This window comes from Pan paniscus, chromosome 19, assembly GCF_029289425.2.
Source record: "Pan paniscus chromosome 19, NHGRI_mPanPan1-v2.0_pri, whole genome shotgun sequence".
Lineage (NCBI taxonomy): Eukaryota > Metazoa > Chordata > Mammalia > Primates > Hominidae > Pan > Pan paniscus.
Window position 1 is genome coordinate 95,117,580 of NC_073268.2, and position 18,348 is coordinate 95,135,927.

General features: G+C 57.1%; 1 protein-coding gene across 8 annotated transcripts; it reads left to right on the plus strand.

Moving 5' to 3' along the window:
- Positions 1-4,251: 4,251 nt before the first annotated feature.
- ENGASE (endo-beta-N-acetylglucosaminidase) lies at positions 4,252-18,026 on the plus strand. Of its 8 annotated transcripts, none has more exons than XR_010110729.1 (15): positions 4,252-4,519; positions 6,868-6,935; positions 7,102-7,303; positions 8,927-9,075; positions 9,645-9,802; positions 10,363-10,511; positions 11,328-11,493; positions 12,451-12,554; positions 12,913-13,021; positions 13,192-13,382; positions 13,969-14,117; positions 14,667-14,775; positions 15,053-15,167; positions 15,366-16,798; positions 16,879-18,026. XR_010110729.1 is itself a non-coding variant. In XM_055101455.2 (15 exons), exons 1-15 carry the CDS (start codon positions 4,374-4,376, stop codon positions 15,780-15,782), a joined length of 2,421 nt encoding a protein of 806 aa, XP_054957430.2. In that variant the 5' UTR covers positions 4,273-4,373; the 3' UTR covers positions 15,783-18,026. The 8 variants fall into 8 exon arrangements, 4 of the variants coding, with proteins under 4 accessions (XP_003818307.2, XP_054957428.2, XP_054957430.2 ...); XR_010110730.1 differs by having other exon boundaries at positions 17,183-18,026; XM_055101455.2 differs by adding an exon at positions 12,119-12,307 and having other exon boundaries at positions 4,273-4,519; positions 15,366-18,026.
- The last annotated feature ends 322 nt before the right edge of the window (positions 18,027-18,348 follow it).

Below are 18,348 nucleotides of genomic sequence, written 5' to 3' on the forward strand. Positions count from 1 at the left end.
ACAAGGGAAAATGGGCAGGGCAGGCATCCCAGGTAGTGTCATTGTATTGTTGAGGAGTGAGTGTGTGTTCACAGACAGAGGCGTGCAGGCAGGCAAGACTTTCGAGCAGGTACCTGGGCGCAGCCTCCAGTGGGTATAAAGGTGAGTCGGGGGGCTGGAGCCAGAGGCCAGCCATAGCCACAGCTTTCTTTCATTCATTAAGCCTTTACTGAGTACCAAGGAGAAAGGGAGTGACAGTTGAAAAGTTATTCTTACTCTTTCTTCCTTTTTTTTTTTTTTGAGACAGGGTCTCAATCTGTTGCCCGGGCTGGAGGTGCAGTGGCACAATCATGGTTCACTGCAGCCTCGACTCCCAGGGCTCAAGTGATCCTCCTGCCTCAGCCTCCTGAGTAGCTGGGAGTACAGGCGCATGCCACCACCTGGCTAATTTTTTGTTTGTTTGTTTGAGATGGATTCTTGCTGTGTTGTCAGGCTGGAGTGCAGTGGCATGATCGTGGCTCACTGCAACCTCTGCCTCTCAGGTTCAAGCGATTCCCCTGCCTCAGTCTCCCAAGTAGCTGGGACTACAGGTGCATGCCACCACGCCCGGCTAATTTTTTGTATTTTAGTAGAGACTGGGTTTCACCATGTTTGGCCAGAATGGTCTCGATCTCCTGACCTCAAGTGATCTGCCCACCTCTGCCTCCCAAAGTGCTAGGATTACAGGCATGAGCCACCGTGCCTGGCCCAGGCTAATTTTTCGTATTTTTTTGGAGAGATGGGGTTTCTCCATGTTGCCCAGGCTGGTTTCCAAGTCTGCTCAAGCAATCAGTCCTCCTGCCTTGGCCTCCCAAAGTGATGAGATTACAGGCGTGAGCCACCGCGTCCAGCCTTGAAAGTTTTACATTGTGCTTTTTGTTTTTCCTCCAGCTGGTCTGAGACATGTATCTGAATGAAGGGACAGTGAGATTTATTGCAGAAGGAATGCAGTGACAACGAACAAGGTAAGAAGATTTTGAATGACAAAAAAAGATACCAGCCTTGCAAGCAGGCTGCTGTTTTGAGAGGTTTGTCTAAATTCCAGGATTTATCCCACTCATCTTAGTTAGATTTAGCTACTGTAAAAACACCAATAGAGTATTGGCTTAAATAAGACAGAAGGGTATTTCTGTCATTTAAGAGTCTGGGCTGGCCGGGAGCAGTGGCTCATGCCTGTAATTCCAGCATTTTGGGAGGCTGAGGTGGGCAGATCAGCCTGATGACAGAGCAAGACTCCATCTCAAAAAAAAAAAAAATTAGCCTGGCGTGGTGGTGGGCGCCTGTACTCCCAGCTATTCAGGAGACCGAGGTGGGAGTTCGAGACTAGCCTGGCCAACATGGTGAAACCCTGTCTCCACCGAAAATACAAAAAATTAGCCAGGCGTGATGGTGGGCGCCTGTAATCCCAGCTACTTGGGAGGCTGAGGCAGGAGAATCGCTTGAACCCGGGAGCTGGAGGTTGCAGTTAGTGTGCGGAGATCACGCCACTGAGCTCCAGCCTGGATGAGAGTGAGACTCTGTCTCAAAAAAAAAAAAAAAAAGTCCAGACATAAGCAGTCCAGGGCAACACTAGTCTTGCTGTTGGGGACCTAGGCCCCTCCCAGCCCTTCCACAAGTGGCTTCCATCTCATGGTCTCAGATGGTTGCTGCAGTTCCTGCCATCACATCCTTGCACCCAGCTGGCAACCAAGAGAAGCGAGGAAGGAAAGGTGGAGGGCAATGCCCCCTTTGTTTTGCAGGCACAACCAGAATTGCACTTATCACTTTGTTTCTTGTTTCATAAACCACAGCTTACTTGTAAGTAAGTACACGTGGAGGGTCTAAGTTCTGCCTCTGGGGAATGCTGTCTTCATCTGGGCTACCATGTAGTCAGCAAAAACGTGGGGCTTCTGTTCCTAAAGGACGGGCTCGGAAGGAATATTGGGGACAATTAGTTCCTGCCACATTCTTCAGCATATCAGCAACCAAGCCCGGGGACCAGGTGGTGTCCACTCACCTGATTCTCATTTCTGGCTCCCCCGGAGGCCATGAAGGAGGAGGCAGAGGAAGGCAGAGCAAGCAGGTGTGAGTCTAGGTCCCCACTCCAGGCGCTCTGGGCATGGCGAGGGGGGTGCAGAGGCAAGTGCATGCACTGTGGCACGACCTGCAACAGGAAGGTGATGGGACAGCACGGTCAGGCAGGGAGACCCGAGGCTCAGCTGTTCCAAACCAACCAGGCTTCCAGTACTGGTGTGGGCAGAGCCCAGGACAGCCAAGAGCCTGCAGGGAGGTGTCAGAGGGGCCCCTGTAACAGGGCAGGGTGGCTCTGCCGAGGCTGTAGTTCAGACTCACAGGTAGGGATGCCAGATTTAGCAAACGCATAGACAGCATCCTAGTTCAGTTTGAATTTTAGATAAATATGCAATAACTTTTTAATATAAGCTTGTCCTATGTCCCAGGCATCATTTATTTGGAATTCAAATTTAACTGATTGCTCTGTATGTTATCTGGAAACACCAGAAGGTTAGGGTTTTAGAGGGCCCACTCAGGCCTCAAACGGATCCAGAGCCCCAGTATGAACCAATGTGAGCTCAAGGCAGACAGGGCCCCTCCAGGCTTGGCCTGACGTCCAGAGAGACCACGAGCCACAGGGGCTAACAAGAGGCCACAAGGTCTAAGTCCTTTCTGTCCTCAGGGGCGTGCAGGGCTGCCTTCACTTTCTTGCTCTTCTAGACCAGGTGCCTACTCTTTGGAAAGGAGAGAAGAGAAGGGAGGTTTGGGCATATATTCTCCCAGAGACTGAGCATTACCCAAGGGCTGTTCAAAGTATCCCTCAGAACTGTGTTCTAACCTGGGTAGGATGAAAGTTTATCTATTTTTATTGCTAAGCTGCAGGTGAGGGCTTGGGAACACCTGGTTACATGCACCCCAGATAAAGACTGTCCACGTCCGGTGCACCCCTGAACACAGCAGGAAGGAACTTGGGGATCCACTGCCCTCGCTCACTGTAAGCTTCCCAGGACTGAAGCCCCAAAGAGGAGGGCTCTGCCTTCTCTGTCCTCCCCATGGGTCAGCGTGTCCTGCTTCTGAGTGGCCCGTCCTTCCTGCCTAACTGGCTGGCCTGCACCATGGCCCATATTCAACAACCTTAGTCATAGTTCCCACCATTGGCGTTTATGGAAGCTTGGAGCCTCATAAAGTTCAAAGTCTGCAACAATAATAAAGGCCCAGTCAACTTGGCTTGGGCGGCAGCTGCAGCCCAGCACTGGAAGCTCCTAGTTGTGGAGGGGCGTTGGGGCCTGGAGGGAGGAGAGCCTTGGTTTGCCCTGTGGGGCCCAGCCTTGAGTTCTGGCTTCTCAGGGCTCTGTTCTATCATGTTTCCTGTGAACTCCTTTTGTGCCTAAGACGCTGGGCAGTGCCACTCTTGCAGAGGTGCCACTCCAGGCCCTGCACGCTTAGGGGTAGAGCAACTACTACTGTTGGGCACAGGCGTGGGGCTGTAGAAAGAAATCTGTGTTTCACTGGAAAACTATGCATCCTACATAGGACACCAGCTTCCACATGGAAGCTACTAACCTACCATACTAACCTACTAACCTTTCATCTTTTTTTTTTTTTTTTTGAGACGGAGTCTCCCTCTGTCGCCCAGGCTGGAGTGCAATGGCACCGTCTCGGCTCATTGCAGCCTCTGCCTCCCGGGTTCCAGCGATTCTCCAGTCTCAGCCTCTCAGGTAGCTGGGATTACAGGCATGTACCACCACGCCCGGCTAATTTTTGTATTTTAAGTAGAGACGGGGTTTCACCATGTTGGCCAGGGTAGTCTCGAACTCCTGACTTCAGGTGATCCGCCCGCCTCGGCCTCCCAAAGTGCTGGGATCGCAGACGTGAGTCACCGCGCCCGGTCTGAAAATTATCTTTTAATAGGGGTTAGCTGCATAAGTTAAAATCTCATTGCCACCATTTGCTGACTTTGTGCCCTCTGGGAGATTGCTTAATCTCTCTGGGATAAACCTCGGTTTGCTTGAAAAAGGAAGCTGGTGATGCTAAAGAGAGAACTCTAAGATTGGGGCGTTCCGAAACCTTCTAGAGCCTTCTAGCACCCTGGACTCATAGCCAATGATGGGCAACAACAAGAACGACGACGAACCCTGGGCTCGGAACTCGCCCAGGCCCCGCCCCTCACAGCCCCGCCCCGTCCTCGGCCCCGCCCCCTGCCTGTCGCCGCAACAAAGTCCCCGCCGCGCGGCCGCTGGCCGGGAGTCGGCTCGGAGTCCCGTCCCAGCGCGGCGTCAGCGCTGCGCACTTCCCATTGGCCGAGCGCGGCTTGGGGGCGGGCCCGGGCCTGCGATTGGCTCTCGGCGGGCGCGGACAGTGTCATGGAGGCCGCGGCGGTGACGGTCACCCGGTCGGCTACACGGCGGCGGCGGCGGCAGCTGCAGGGGCTGGCGGCCCCGGAGGCGGGGACGCAGGAGGAGCAGGAGGATCAGGAGCCGCGGCCGCGGCGGCGGCGGCCGGGAAGGAGGTGGGGCTGCGGGGCCCGCGTGACCCCCGATCCGCGGGGCTGAGAGTCCGTGGCCCCGGGGCCCGAGGTTTCCCGGCACGGGCGCGCCGAGGGGCGGGGGGCCGGCGCCTGTGTCCGCTCCGTGCACAGTAAGGGACAGAGGGTGGCAGCGCCCCTCCGCCCCGGCCCGCCCCGCCGTCCTCGCGCCACTGCCGGGCAGCGGCCTCCGGCCCCCGTGCGTGACCCCTGCCTATCTCAGAAATACGGGTGCAAACCCGAGTGGCCGCGGGGCCCAGCGGGAATCCCGACGCCCCGGCCAGACCCCTGCTTCCCACGTCGCTGGTCTATGCGGAAGATCCCGGCGGCGGTGCTCATGCCTGGCTCAGTGGATGCCGGCTGGTGGAAGGGGTGGCCTTCTGTAGGGGTGACACTAGAACTGAGTCTTTGGGGAGGAGGAAGCCTTCAGTAGGTGGAGAATAGGGAGTATGGTATCCAACTGGCGGGGAACAGAAAGGGCCAAAGCACAGAGACAGAAAGGGACGAACATGCACCTCTGGGCTGGGCTTCCTTCCTTTGGGGGGCACCTGCCCACCCAGTAAACCCCCGCTCAGTAGGTTGCAGGGGGAAAAGTTAGGAGCACAGACATGGCTTCCGGAAACAGCAGCCGTAGCTTTGTTTCTAAACCCAAAGCAGTGAGACTGCTGAGCATTTCAGACCTCATGAAGATGGGATGGAGGCTGGCTGCTGGGAAAGATATTTTTGGACAGGAGGAATGTGGAGATGGCTCTTTCCCTCCTAGTGGAGGAATGACAGGTGACAAAGGTGACCTGGTGTGGGATTGTTCTGAGAAGGTCTGGGAGTGGGTGGCTGAAGTATAATAAGGACATCAACAAGGAAGGGGGCTTCGGAAAAGGAAGGTGGAGAGGAACAACTGCGGCGTCTCTGCTTGAATCCGTCCCCCACCCTTGCAGTTCTCAGGGTCTCCCAATGTCATTCTGGAGGCCCTGGGTCAGTGTTTGGTGGTGGCAGATGCTACAGAGGACTCTTTGCAACAGGCCTCTGAATGGCAGTGGAGTGATGGCAGATGACAACTCAGTGAACAAAGAAGTGGCCTCGGGCGTTGGTAGATTTAGGGAATCTCAACGTTGGTGCCATGGCCTCTTAATAGCCACTGCTGTGTCTTCTTACTGCTCCTAAAATAATAATGATTTTTTAGGCCAGGCATGGTGGCTTATGCCTGTAATCTCAGCACTTGGGAGGCTGAGGCGTGTGATCACCTGAGTTCGGGAGTTTGAGACCAGCCTGGCCAACATGGTGAAACTCAGTCTCTACTAAAAGTACAAAATTAGTCAGGTGTGGTGGCAGATGCCTGTAATCCCAGCTACTTGGGAAGCTGAGGCAGGAGACTCACTTGAACCCAGGAACTGGAGGTTGCAGTGAGCTGAGATTTCACCACCTTACTCCAGCCTGGGTGACAGAGCGAGACTCTGTCTCAATTAATCAATCAATTTTTAAAAGAAAGTGGTTTGAGATGTATTTAGGAGCTTTCCATGTTAATGTACCGAAGGAACGAAGGAACTCTTTCTCCCTGTAACATACATCCATGAACAGCGCGGAAGGCACTTAGGGAAGTGTGGCCTATAGAGGAAGCCTGGCCTCTGCTCTCTTAGGACCTGAAACTTTCTGATACTTTGGGTATTTGGATATTGCCCCTTGGCCATAGAAAATCCTGGGGACCCTGTGAAGTATTTATGTCTGGTCTTTGGAGTGTGGTATTGGGGTGGCTGCTTTAGAGGGTAAGGTTTATTCTATTTATTTATTTATTTTTTTGAGATGGAGTCTCGTTCTGTTGCCCAAGTTGGAGTGTAGTGGCACAGTCCCGGCTCACTGCAAACTTCGCCTCCCAGGTTCAAGTGATTCTCCCTGCCTCAGCCTCCCAAAGTGCTGGGATTACAGGCGTGCGCCACCATGCCCAGCTAATTTTTGTATTAGTAGAGACGGGGTTTTGCCATGTTGGCCAGGCTGGTCTTGAACTCCTGACCTCAGGTGATCCGCCTGCCCTGGCTTCCCAAAGTGTTGGGATTACAGGCGTGAGCCACTGCGTCTGGCCTAGGGTAAGGTTTATTCTTAGGAGTAAACATTGGTACGTGTGTCCATGTGGAAGCCAAGCCCTGGTTGCTAATACAGGTAAAACCTTAGGATTATCACAGGGCACTTCCTTGCTTTATACAATGTTTCTATAGTTAATATTAAACAACATAAGGCAGAGAATATCTCTCTGTGTTTAGATGAAACTGGTCCATTTGCTTCTAAGTGTTCTTACCTATTTATGTTTTTATTTATAAATGTACGACTCCCTCTTTGCTTAGCATCAGAGATGGTGAAGAAGACACAGTCTTTCGAGAGGTGGTCAGTTTTTCCCCGGACCCGCTGCCAGGTGAGGAGACAGAGGCTCTGAATGCCGACTCCACCTTCACACCTGGGGCTTTGGGGCAGGTCAGCCCCCGCCCCCTCTCATGTTCCTTCTCTGTTATTGTTAAAGTATTTCGATTAATCCTGTAATAGTTTCCATTAATTGCTCGATGTTTCTGTCCTCGGACCAGTTAGATATTATGACAAGGACACCACCAAACCTATCAGCTTTTACTTGTCTTCGCTGGAGGAGCTCTTGGCGTGGAAGCCCCGCTTGGAGGATGGCTTTAATGTGGCCCTGGAGCCCCTGGCGTGTCGCCAGCCCCCTCTGAGCAGCCAGAGGCCCCGGACTTTGTTGTGTCATGACATGATGGGCGGGTACCTGGACGACAGGTGAGGACCTGGCCTTACATTGATGTTGCTTACATTGTTCTCCTTTGCTGGGGTGGGGGCTGGAGGGGCGGGAGAGAGTGCCATGTGTCGAAAGAGCACTGGGCGGGCAGTCAGGAGACGGGCATTGGAGGGATGGCACTAACTGCGAGAAGAAGGCAGGCCCCAGTGTTTCATCTGTAAAAAGGGAAGACTGGGCTGGGCTTGGTGGCTCACACCTATAATCCCGGCACTTTGGGAGGTCAAGGCAGGTGGGTCACCTGACCTCAGGAGTTTGAGACCAGCCTGGCCAACATGGCGAAACTCTGCCCCTACTAAAAATAGAAAAATTAGCCAGGCATGGTGGCAGGTGCCTGTAATCCCAGCTACTTAGGGGGCTAATGCAGGAGAATCGCTTGAACCAGGGAGGCAGAGATTGCAGTGAGCCAAGATTGCACTACTGCACTCCAGCCTGGGCAACAGAGGGAGACTCTGTCTCAAAAAAAAAAAAATAAAAAAAGGAAGGTTGGATTAGGCAGTGTCTTATGTCCCTTTCAGCTCTAGAATCATTTGACTCCTTGAACCTCCTCAACTTGAAGGCTGGTAGTAGATTGGAGGGGGCACAGCAGGCAGGGGGTCCTCTTCAGCTGCCTGTCCGCAGCCTCACCCCCTCACTTGGTTTGGTGTTCGTCACCTTCTTCCCGTAAGCTCTGATCCTGTTCTGGGTCGCTGGGCTCTGGCTTTCATGCACAGAGATGTTACATGCCCCACCCACCCCAGCTGCAGACGTCCCATCCAAAGTTGCCGTGGAGTCCACGTGGCGCTTTTAAATGTCCATAAAACAATCTTGGACCCTGTGATTGATGGGAAGGCTTGAGTCAGAGCCAACCATCAAGGTAGAGACAGAAGCAGGTGATGAAACCTTGGGCGCAGCTCACAGGGCTGTCAACCCCGACCTTCGAGTCCCGGGAGACTCTGTTCTGAGGGACTGCCTACCCCTCCACATAGAGTGGGAAGCCAGAGACGGGACTTTGACACGAGACTTCCTGCTTCCCCTCCTTTCTCTCCCTTGTTCATTGGCTCATAGCGGGTAGCAGTGCTCGGTCCGTTAGATGCAATGGCAGATGCCTGATGCTCCGGTCAGAGCACTCTGCCTGTGGCTACAGGAGTGGCAGCTGGTTCCTGCCTCTCTCCCTGCCTGCACCTTGCCTGGACACAGCAGGCTTCCAGGGAGTCTTGACTGAATGGAACTAAAGAGAAACCTTTGGGGACACCCTGCGGTCTCCGTGTCCTTATTCTGCTTCCTGGGACCTGACTCTGTTTCTTTTTTCCTGTATTTTGAGACAGGGTCTTACTCTGTCACCCAGGCTGGAGTACAGTGGTACAATCTGGGCTCTCTCCAGCCTTGACCTCCCAGGCTCAAGCGACTCTCCCACTTCAGCCTCCCAAGTAGCTGGGACTACAGGTGTGCACCACCACACCTGGCTAATTTTTCCAGTTTTTGGGGGGAGAGATGGGGTTTTGCCATGTTGCCCAGGCTGGTCTTAAACTCCTGGGCTCAAGTGATCCGCCTGCCTTGGCCTGCCAAAGTGCTGGGAATAAAGGCATGAGCTGCCGTGGCCAGCCCTTTTCTGTTTCTTTCCCCAGGTTCATTCAGGGCTCGGTGGTGCAGACTCCCTATGCTTTCTACCACTGGCAGTGCATCGACGTCTTTGTGTACTTCAGCCACCACACTGTCACCATCCCCCCGGTGGGCTGGACCAACACTGCCCACAGGCATGGGGTCTGCGTGCTGGGTAAGAGCCAAGGACTCACCTCTGTGTCAGCCAGACTCCTCAGCTCACCAGCCAGGGGACCCCGTGATTAGGAGGCACGGGCTTTGCCTGCTTCTCAGTGCCCAGAGCCCCTCGCTGGGGGCCGCCTTGGTCGGTCAGGACAGGCATCTGCAGGCTTTTTCTGGAAAGGACCAGATAGTATTTTCAGCATTTCAGACCACTGGGTCACTGTGGTGATTGTTGGAGTGATGGCAGGTACACAAATAGGCAGGGCCGTGTTCCAGTAAAATTGCATTTTACAAACACAGGGAGTAGTGGGCATCGGCCCAAGGGCCACGGTTTGCCGATTCCTGGGTCAGAAGAGTGCTTCTCAGCTTTAGCCTCAATCCCAATCGTTGATGGGCTTCCGTCACCAGGACTGCTGGTCCGCACTGGCAGAGTGTCTGATTCACGGGATATATGGGGATTTGCATGTCTACCAAGTGGTCAGGTGATACTGAAGCTGCTGGTTCGAGAACCTCGCTTTGAAAACTGTGGGTGGAGGGAAAGTGATTCCCGTGGCTGACCTTGTTTCTCTCCTATCCTCACAGGGACTTTCATCACGGAGTGGAATGAAGGGGGAAGGCTCTGTGAAGCCTTCCTGGCCGGGGATGAGCGCTCGTACCAGGCAGTGGCTGACCGGCTGGTCCAGATCACTCAGTTTTTTCATTTTGATGGCTGGCTGATCAACATCGAGAACTCTCTGAGTGTGAGTGCCCAGCCCTCACCCACCTCCCCGCCCCTTGCTGTGTTGCCGCCCACCTCTACCTCTTTCCTTCCTTGGCCTCACCTCGCCCCACGCCTGGGCTGCAGGTTGCAGCAGTAAGAGCCACTTCTCGCCTCCCAGGCAGTGCCAACTCTGAAATCTTAGTTACACGCAGTGAGACAGAATCTCCTCCGACTGTTTCCAGCAAGCGTGCTTGGCCGGCTCTCACGTTTCCCGCCCCTGCCTGTGAGCACACCTTTCCTTTTCCGCGCTCTGCTCTGGGCTGGGTGTGTGGCTTCCTTCCCAGGGCATCCTCCCCTTTCGGTGCACTCTGTCTTTTCCTGACTTCTGCGTTCATGTCCTTCTTGCCGCAATAAGAAAGGACGGTCGTCTGTTTGGCTGGACTCCACTTTCGGGGCTGTGGCGGGGAGGGCCTTTCAGAACTGCAGCTTCACCTGTGGGTCTGTTTGCTCTGCATCCCCCTGTCTGTCCAGCACTGGATACTTCTCATGATAGATGGATCTGGGGCTCACTGGGGCTCTCACCTTGTTCTTCTCTTTCAGCTGGCCGCTGTGGGGAACATGCCTCCTTTCCTGCGGTACCTCACCACACAGCTGCACCGGCAGGTCCCAGGGGGCCTGGTGCTCTGGTATGACAGTGTGGTGCAAAGTGGGCAGCTCAAATGGCAAGACGAACTCAACCAGCACAACAGGTGAGCCTGCAGACAGGCGCTGTGAGGGGGCAGGTGCCGTGGGGGGGGAGGGGGAATGCGAGGGGTGGGTGCCGCAAGGGGCGGGCGCAGTCTTCCTCATGGAGGTGATGCATATATGACTGCATTGGGTAAAAAGAGGGAGAAGGTAGGCCGGGCGCAGTGGCTCATGTCTGTAATCCCAGCACTTTGGGACGCCGAGGTGGGCGGATCAAGAGGTCAGGAGGTTGAGACCATCCTGGCTAACACGGTGAAACTCCGTCTCTACTGAAAATACAAAAAATTAGCTGGGCATGGTGGCGGGCACCTGTAGCCCCAGCTACTCGGGAGGCTGAGGCAGGAGAATGGCGTGAACCTGGGAGGCGGAGCTTGCAGTGAGCCAAGATCGTGCCACTGCACTCCAGCCTGAGCGACAGAGCGAGACTCTGTCTCAAAAAGGCAGAGTTCTCTTAACATCCTGAGCCTCAGCAGACACCATGGATGCTGGGCGAGGGTTTCAGGTCACCATCTGGGCTGCTCGCTGCCCCTGGGGAACAGGCCGTATCCTAGGTCCTGGAGGCAGCTCCTAGCCCGTGAGTTGCAGGTGCCTCTGAGCTCTAGGAGGGGAAAGGCTGAGATTGTGCAGGTGGAGGGGGTGGCCCTGTCCCTCTGGGCTCTAGGAGGGGAAAGGCTGAGGCTGTGTGGGGTGGGGTAGGGTGGGGTGGGGTGGGCCCGTCCCTCTGAGTACTAGGAGGGGAAAGGCTGAGACTGCAGGGTTGGTGGGGGGTGGCCCCATCCTTCTGGGCCTGGGCCTCACAGCAGGTCCTTGTTGCTTCTCAGGGTCTTCTTTGATTCCTGCGACGGCTTCTTCACTAACTATAACTGGCGGGAGGAGCACTTGGAGCGGATGCTGGGGCAGGCTGGGGAGCGCCGGGCTGATGTGTACGTGGGCGTGGATGTGTTTGCTCGGGGGAACGTGGTCGGAGGCCGATTCGACACAGACAAGGTGGGTGGTGGCTTTCGTCCAAGGGCCAGCGGCCCAGTGCCTCCCCTGGGACCTCATTTCCTCATGGACCTTCCATTCCCATCTGCACCTCAAAGGAATGATAGCAGCTGTTCTTCCCAGAGTGGGGATCCCGTGGCACTGAGAAACAGGTATCCTGCCCCGGCCAAGCTATGTCCCCCCTGAAACCCCTTTCCCGGCTATTTCTACAATCAGATAATGTATTTTTGTGTGGGTGTTACCAGACAGAGGCGCACTGTTCCCCCGCTGTCCGGTCCTCGGCGGGCCTGGGCCTCCTGTCCCAGCTGCGTTCCTTGATCTTCCCTGCAAGGGAAGCCTGCGGGGACGCACAGGGGCCTGCAGCGCCTCTCACTGTGGCTCAGGGGTGAGGACGGGGGAGGTGCCCAGGGTTTGGGGATCGGTAGGTGTCATGACGAGGGAGCATTTTCTGGCAAGGCAGGTCACACCAGCACGGAGGAAGGAGCGGGGCCAGGCCGGTGCCCCTGGCGTGGGATGCGCAGGGCTCTGCCTGCCTCTGGTCTATCAGTCCTGCCCCTTCCCAGAGCCCCAGGGATGTTCTCAGCCCTTAATTTAGCTTTAAATGAGTAAATTAATCCAATAACTAAAGAGCCTCTTTACTGCCCGTGATTCTGATAATCGAATGAGAGGTGTGCCAGAGGACAATGGGACCGCGCGGCCACAGCCAGTTAGGGCCCAGCTCCTGCCCCCCTGCCCTTGCAGCAGCGCTGACCGCTTCTCCCGCGCCCTCTTCTGGCGGGCTTGTGGAACGACGGGGGTGATGCCCAGCAGCCCCCAGGTGCAGCTAGGAGGGAGGGGTTGGACAGCTTCCCCCTCCCGTTTCTGAGCTGCCCTGAGAGCCCCAACCCCACATCACTGGCGTCCAGGAGCCTGTCTGGACTCTGGTCCTGATGTGCCCAGCGTCTCCCTCTGTCTCTTCAGTCGTTGGAGCTGATCCGAAAGCATGGCTTCTCCGTGGCTTTGTTTGCCCCCGGCTGGGTGTATGAGTGTCTGGAGAAGAAGGATTTCTTCCAGAACCAGGACAAGTGAGTCCTGCTGTCCTGGGTGCTTAGTGCAGGCTGATGGGAGGGAGGGGTTTCTGGTGTCTCTGATAGGACACGTTTGTGCTCTTTAGTGACCCTTCCTATGGGGGGGTGGTTAAGGGAGGATGACAGGGGAGGAAGCCAGCACCCTGGCTGCTTCCGGGCAGGGACCAAACCCAGCGGCCGCTTCCTGCAGACTCGTGTTTGCAGCGTATCTGTAGACGGGGAGGCTGCAGTCCTCCCGGAAGTCCTGTCTTGGAGGGTGCAGGAGAGCCTCGAGTTTCCACCAGCAAGTTTGAGGGACACTGAGAGGCTCCCTCCCTTCCTCCGGACCGAGCTGTTGCCCCCATGTCTCTGGCAGGTTCTGGGGCCGGCTGGAGCGTTATCTGCCCACACATAGCATCTGCTCCTTGCCTTTCGTCACGTCCTTCTGCCTGGGCATGGGTGCACGGAGGGTCTGCTATGGCCAGGTGGGTGGGTGTCTTCCCTCCGTGTCTGTCCTCTGGCCTCAGCTGGGACAGGTGGGAGGAGCCTGGGACTTGCCAGCAGGCACGGTGGTGGTCTTACCCTTCCCTGCCGCTCCGGGCACCCCTGCTCTGTTGGCCTCTGCTGAGTGCCCCTGTTCTGCCCTTTTCTTCAGGAAGAGGCGGTGGGGCCCTGGTACCACCTGAGCGCCCAGGAGATCCAGCCCTTGTTTGGAGAACACAGGCTGGGAGGGGATGGCCGGGGCTGGGTGAGGACGCACTGCTGCCTGGAGGATGCCTGGCACGGAGGCAGCTCCCTGCTCGTCCGGGGTGTGATCCCACCGGAGGTTGGAAATGTGGCTGTGAGGTGGGTGAGTGACGGAGGACGGTGGGCTCACCAGCTTCTCCCATCACACGTGGTGGCCATGGAACTGGACAGATGGGGCAGTGGAGGCCAGAACAAGGACAGAGGACAGACTCAGATGGGTTTTTAAAAATTGTGGTCAAAAATGCATTAACATGAAATTCACCATCTTAACCCTGTTGAAGTGAACAGTACAGGAGTGTTAACTCTGCGTACGTTGCTACGTGACAGATCCCTAGAACTGTGTCATCTTGTAGGACTGGACTCTCCCCATTGCACATTAGCCCCCCATCCTCCCCCAGCCCCCCAAAGCCACCCCTTTACTCTGCATCTGTGAGTTTGGATACTTTAGATGCCCCATATGAGGGAATCCCATATGGTATTTCAGAACTGAGATGTTTCAGCCCACAAAAGAATCTGGCCTTGGGGGAGGACTTGTCCCCTGGCTACGGACAGGACCACGATGTGGGAGCATTTGGCACCCAGGCCCTCTGTTCCTGGAGGGAGGGGCTGGTGGACGCGATTTGGAGCTGGCTTCGATTTCTCAGTGGTCTCTCCACGGCACTCATCACAGGACCTTTTTCCCCAGGTTATTTTCCCTGCAGGCCCCAGTGCCACCCAAGATTTACCTGTCCATGGTGTATAAGCTTGAGGGGCCCACGGACGTCACAGTTGCTTTGGAGCTGACCACAGGGGATGCCGGCAGCTGCCACATCGGTGGCATCTCAGTGTTGAACGGTGAGGTAATGGGGCCCAGGCCTGCCTCTGCCCAGGGCGGAGAGCTCAGGGAAGAGAAGTGTGGAGAGGCTCCTGGGGTGTGGGGAGGAGCTGGTGTGGACAGTGGGGGGGTAAATCCTGCCTTTGCTAGAGTCAGGGCAGCTTGTGGTCAAGGCCTGGACAGGGAGGATTCACTTCTCAGCCACAACCTCTGTCCTGTGTCCTCGTCGGGCAGCTGAGGCTCCTATGCAGGGTGGACATGGGCCCCTCCCAGAGACCTGAGCTGCACACAGCTTTGCTGCTGGCCGTGGCGTGGAGAGGGGCGAGTAAATGGGGTGGGGGAGACGGCAGGCTGGAGGACGCCAGGACGAGTGAGAGCGTGGCTGACCCCAGACATGCATTTCTTTCACCGAGCTCCTCTGGAGCCCTTGCTGGTTGCTTCTTGGGACCTGCAAGCATCTGGCCGAATCAGGCAGTCTTCTCTGGACTCCTGGGGCGCCCTTGGTGGTCCTTCTCAGTGCCTTTTCCTTTGAGATTCTCCTTTTTCAAGTTCCGTGTCTCCTTCTGCAGCAGAAACAAGCTCAAGACACAGCCTCCGACCCCTCCGGGTGCCCCCCACCAAGCTGGCCAGATGGGTGGGCCGCTGCGGCCGGCAGCTGAGTGGGGGCTGGGTCCAGCAGTAAGTCGCTCTGCTTCTTCACGTCCTTCTCCCTCACTCAAGTCTCTGTTGGGAAACCCCAGAGCTGGAGGGATGGAGGGGCCCTGGGCTGGCCCCCAGGTTTTGGGCAGCTCTGAGACAGAAGCCCAGGACAGCTGCTGGGAGCCCTGCTGTCGGCCTGGGGTCCCCCATGACCCTGGGATGCATCTCCCTTCTGCTGTGGCTTGGGGCCTCTGGACGGCTCACCCTGGAGCCTCTGGGCTGAGCCCGGCCAGTGATCAGCCCTTTCGCCCCGTAGCTGCTACGAGGTGAGCCTGTGTGGGTGCCTGCTGCTAGACCTCCTCGTTTGCTTCTCACGGCCGCCGGGTAGTCGGGAGGAGGAGAGTTTCACCTGTCGGCTTGGAGAGATCCAGGTGATGCTTCCCAGAGGGGCTCGGGCTGGGCTGGCTGTTTGTCCAGCTGGAGTGGGGGTGGAGGCCGCCCCAGGCCGCCCCCTTCTTGGGTTCAGCGGGGAACTGGGGTGGAGGAGTCAGGGAGGGGAAATGTGTGCGTGGGGGCACCCTCTCCCCGCCCCCGGGCGTCCAGCCGTGCTGAGCCTTCTCTCCTGCCAGGTGGTGGACGCTGCCAGCCTGCTGGCCCCTCTGCCCCAGGTGCAGGCCGTCACCATCTCTCACATCCGCTGGCAGCCATCCGCTTCTGAGCGGGAGGGGCCCCCTGCTCTGCTCCAGCTCAGCTGCACCCTGCACTGGTCCTTCCTCCTCTCACAAGTCCGTTGCTTCCGAATCCACTGCTGGGGAGGGATGAGTGATGACTCTCCGGGCAGGGAGCTGCCGAGGCCAGAGATGCCCATGTTCCTGGGGTTGGCTTTTGCCACCCAGTACCGGATAGTGGACCTGCTGGTGGAAGCCGCCGGGCCCGGCCAGGATCGTCGCATGGAATTTCTGGTGGAGCCTGTCCCCAAGGAAGGGTTCCGGGTACCTCAGGCCGAGTGGGGCAGGGCAGTTCTGCTTTATTCAGCCCCCGCATGAGTGGATGCTAAGGCCGGGTGGTCTCCTGGCCTCGGGCTGAGGCCTCTTCCCGGCTGTCTGCCCCTGGCCTGCGCTGGACCTGCTAAGTGCCCACAGTGGCAGCGAGGTCCCGGTCCCGGGGCTGGGGTGGGAGACCCCGGGCTGAGTGCTGTGGCTTTCTGGTGGGGGGCGATGGAAACAGGAAACCAAGCAGTGGGATCGCAGCGTTGGTCACTGCGAGGCGAGTGGCGGGCTTTCTGTTTCTGCCTTGTCCCTCCCCACGGTACCTGGTTCCCAGGTGAAAATGAAAGGAGGGGAGAAGTTGAGAACAGAAAATTCCATAAAGGATATTTCCTAATAGGCTGCAAGATGCTGATGCTGAGAATGATGATTTTCTTTCCTGCAGATGAAACTATTAGAAAGGGTCTTAGATCGTGGCAGGTAGGCTTTGGAGCAGGTGCCGAGACATTTCTGAGCATGAGGACGAGCTACAGCAGCTCCTGGGGTGGGGCTGCCTGCGGGATGGCGGGAGAGGATGCCCTGGAGAACCGTCCTCCCAGTGTGGAAGGCCCTTTTCCCTGAGGAGTGGGCATTCTGGGCCAGCCGGCGCTGGCTTCGTGCCTCCACGTGGGCCAGCCCCAGCTGCTCCGTGTTTCCTGGCGTTGGCAATTTACTGTGCTGCTGAGTGTGAGGTCATCTCCGGAGCGTTTTCAGCAGCCCCTGGCTCTGCTGCGTCTCTTCCGGGCTGTGGGCATGCAGGGAAGTGGCTCTGAGGCAGTCTGCGCTGTGGCCCTGCCTCTGCCCAGCGAGAGGCCGTGGGCTCTGGACAAGCTGCCCTTCAGGCTGGGGTAGCAGGTCAGTCCAGGCAGGAAGCAGCACCTGCCCCCCGCGCCAGCCCAGCCCCAGCCTGAGTGCAGGAGCTGCAGGACCTGCAGGGGCTTTTCCAGCTACTCTGTTCCTTCACGTCCTCCCTTCTCAGCCTCGTCCAAGCACCGGGAAGACCTCCAGGCTTACCCCTTGAGCAGCAGTCAGCACAGGTGCGTGGGGGCGTGAGGGAGGCAGGGTCTTCACCACAGGCGCCTTCCTCTGTCCTTCCTGCTCTTTCTTCTCTGCCCAGGCCTCTGCAGCTGCACAGCCTCTGCTACACCTGGGCTGCCTGGGAGGCTTCCTGGTGTGGTGTCTGGACCCCACAGCCTTGGGTCATCCTGCGGCTGGTCTGGGGTGGGGTCTGTTGTGGTCCTTCCACGGTGTCAGTGGCCTGAAGTCCCTCGCTTTTGGGGGGGGGTCTCTCACCCCCAGGCCACATAGGGCCAGTGGTAGGGGTTCCCTCTATGTCGGGCAGTGCTGAGGGCTGGGATGCTCTGTGACCCCAGCTGGAGCCCACACCTAAGGGCTGGCATCCACATCATTTCACCCTGCAGTGAGGGGAGAGGCCACCAGGTGGCAGCACAGCCACACCCGTTCCCACATCAGAGGCGGGCAAGGCTGGGTGCTCAGCAGCCACTCTGAGCCGGGGCTCCTTCCAGGAGCTGAAATCCACCTGTCTCCATCTTCCTTGCCTGCCTGGGTACTCATGCCAAGCAGAGACTGGGATTAGGGGTTCTGTGCTCTTGCCTAATTAGGAACATTCTTCCATGTCTCTTGTGTGGTCCCAGAAGGAGAAGTGAGTTTGCCAAGGATATGGGGCAGGAGGCTCCCTCTGCTGACCCCCTGCAGCCTGGAGCTAGCCCGGGGACTGTCCTGGGTGGAGGGCAGGTGAACACAAGCTGCTGCCGGGGACTGTCCTGGGTGGACGGCAAGTGAACACAAGCGGCTGCCGCATGCAGCCACTCACTCGACTTTTTTTCAGCTGTGACCATTCCCGGGAGCTCTTTGAGCCTTTCTGTCTCATTTGGAACCAGGGGGAACCAGGAAGGGGCTCCTGGCCTCTCTGCAGCGGGGGTTGTGGGGGGCGCAGCATCCACGCCTTGCTGCCCTTCTTTCATGAAGTCTGTTTTTTAAGTGCTGGTTCCCCCGAATATTTTATGCAGAGGAGGGAAAATTTATAGTGGCAATTATTTTCTCACAGTCTGGTGAGCAGGCAATTAGGAGTAAGGTGGCCTAGTAGAGCGTGGCGTGTGGCAGAATCGCACCGCCCCGGCTCCCCAGCCCCACCGCCATGCAGGGCTCGCGTGCGGGAAAACTAATATGCCGGCGTTTAAGCCTGTGCCCCTCTGCTGGGTGTAACTGCTCTGAAATAAATGATCTGACATTGTGAAACGTTCAGTCGAGTCCTGGTGTGATGGGGCGCGGGCAGCACCAGCCCGGCCCTGGATGCTGGCTCCCTGTCCAGCCCTGGCCCCAGCCCCAGGCTTCTGAGCTCTGGGTTCAGGTTCTGCCACTCGTCTTCCCATCTCCCCCCTCAGCTGAGCCTTTGCAGCTGTGCTCTAGCTCCTACCCACCTTCCAGGAGGGGTGACTGGGGCTGGCGAAGTGGGTTTACCTTGAAGCAACATGGCTCCTTGTGGGCCCCAACAACTCAGGCTACACCAGGCGTGCAGAACTGGCTGGAGCACCAGCCATCTATGCCTCTGTGCCATGTCCCCCCA

What these genes read in the sequence shown, in the direction of transcription:
- ENGASE (XM_055101453.3), top strand. Translation starts at nt 4,374, where the DNA reads ATGGAGGCCGCGGCGGTGACGGTCACCCGGTCGGCTACACGGCGGCGG. An exon ending in GGAGGGTCTGCTATGGCCAG is followed by an intron (nt 13,022 to 13,191) that starts GTGGGTGGGTGT and finishes CCTTTTCTTCAG; the next exon opens with GAAGAGGCGGTGGGGCCCTG. An exon ending in TGGCATCTCAGTGTTGAACG is followed by an intron (nt 14,118 to 14,666) that starts GTGAGGTAATGG and finishes CTCCTTCTGCAG; the next exon opens with CAGAAACAAGCTCAAGACAC.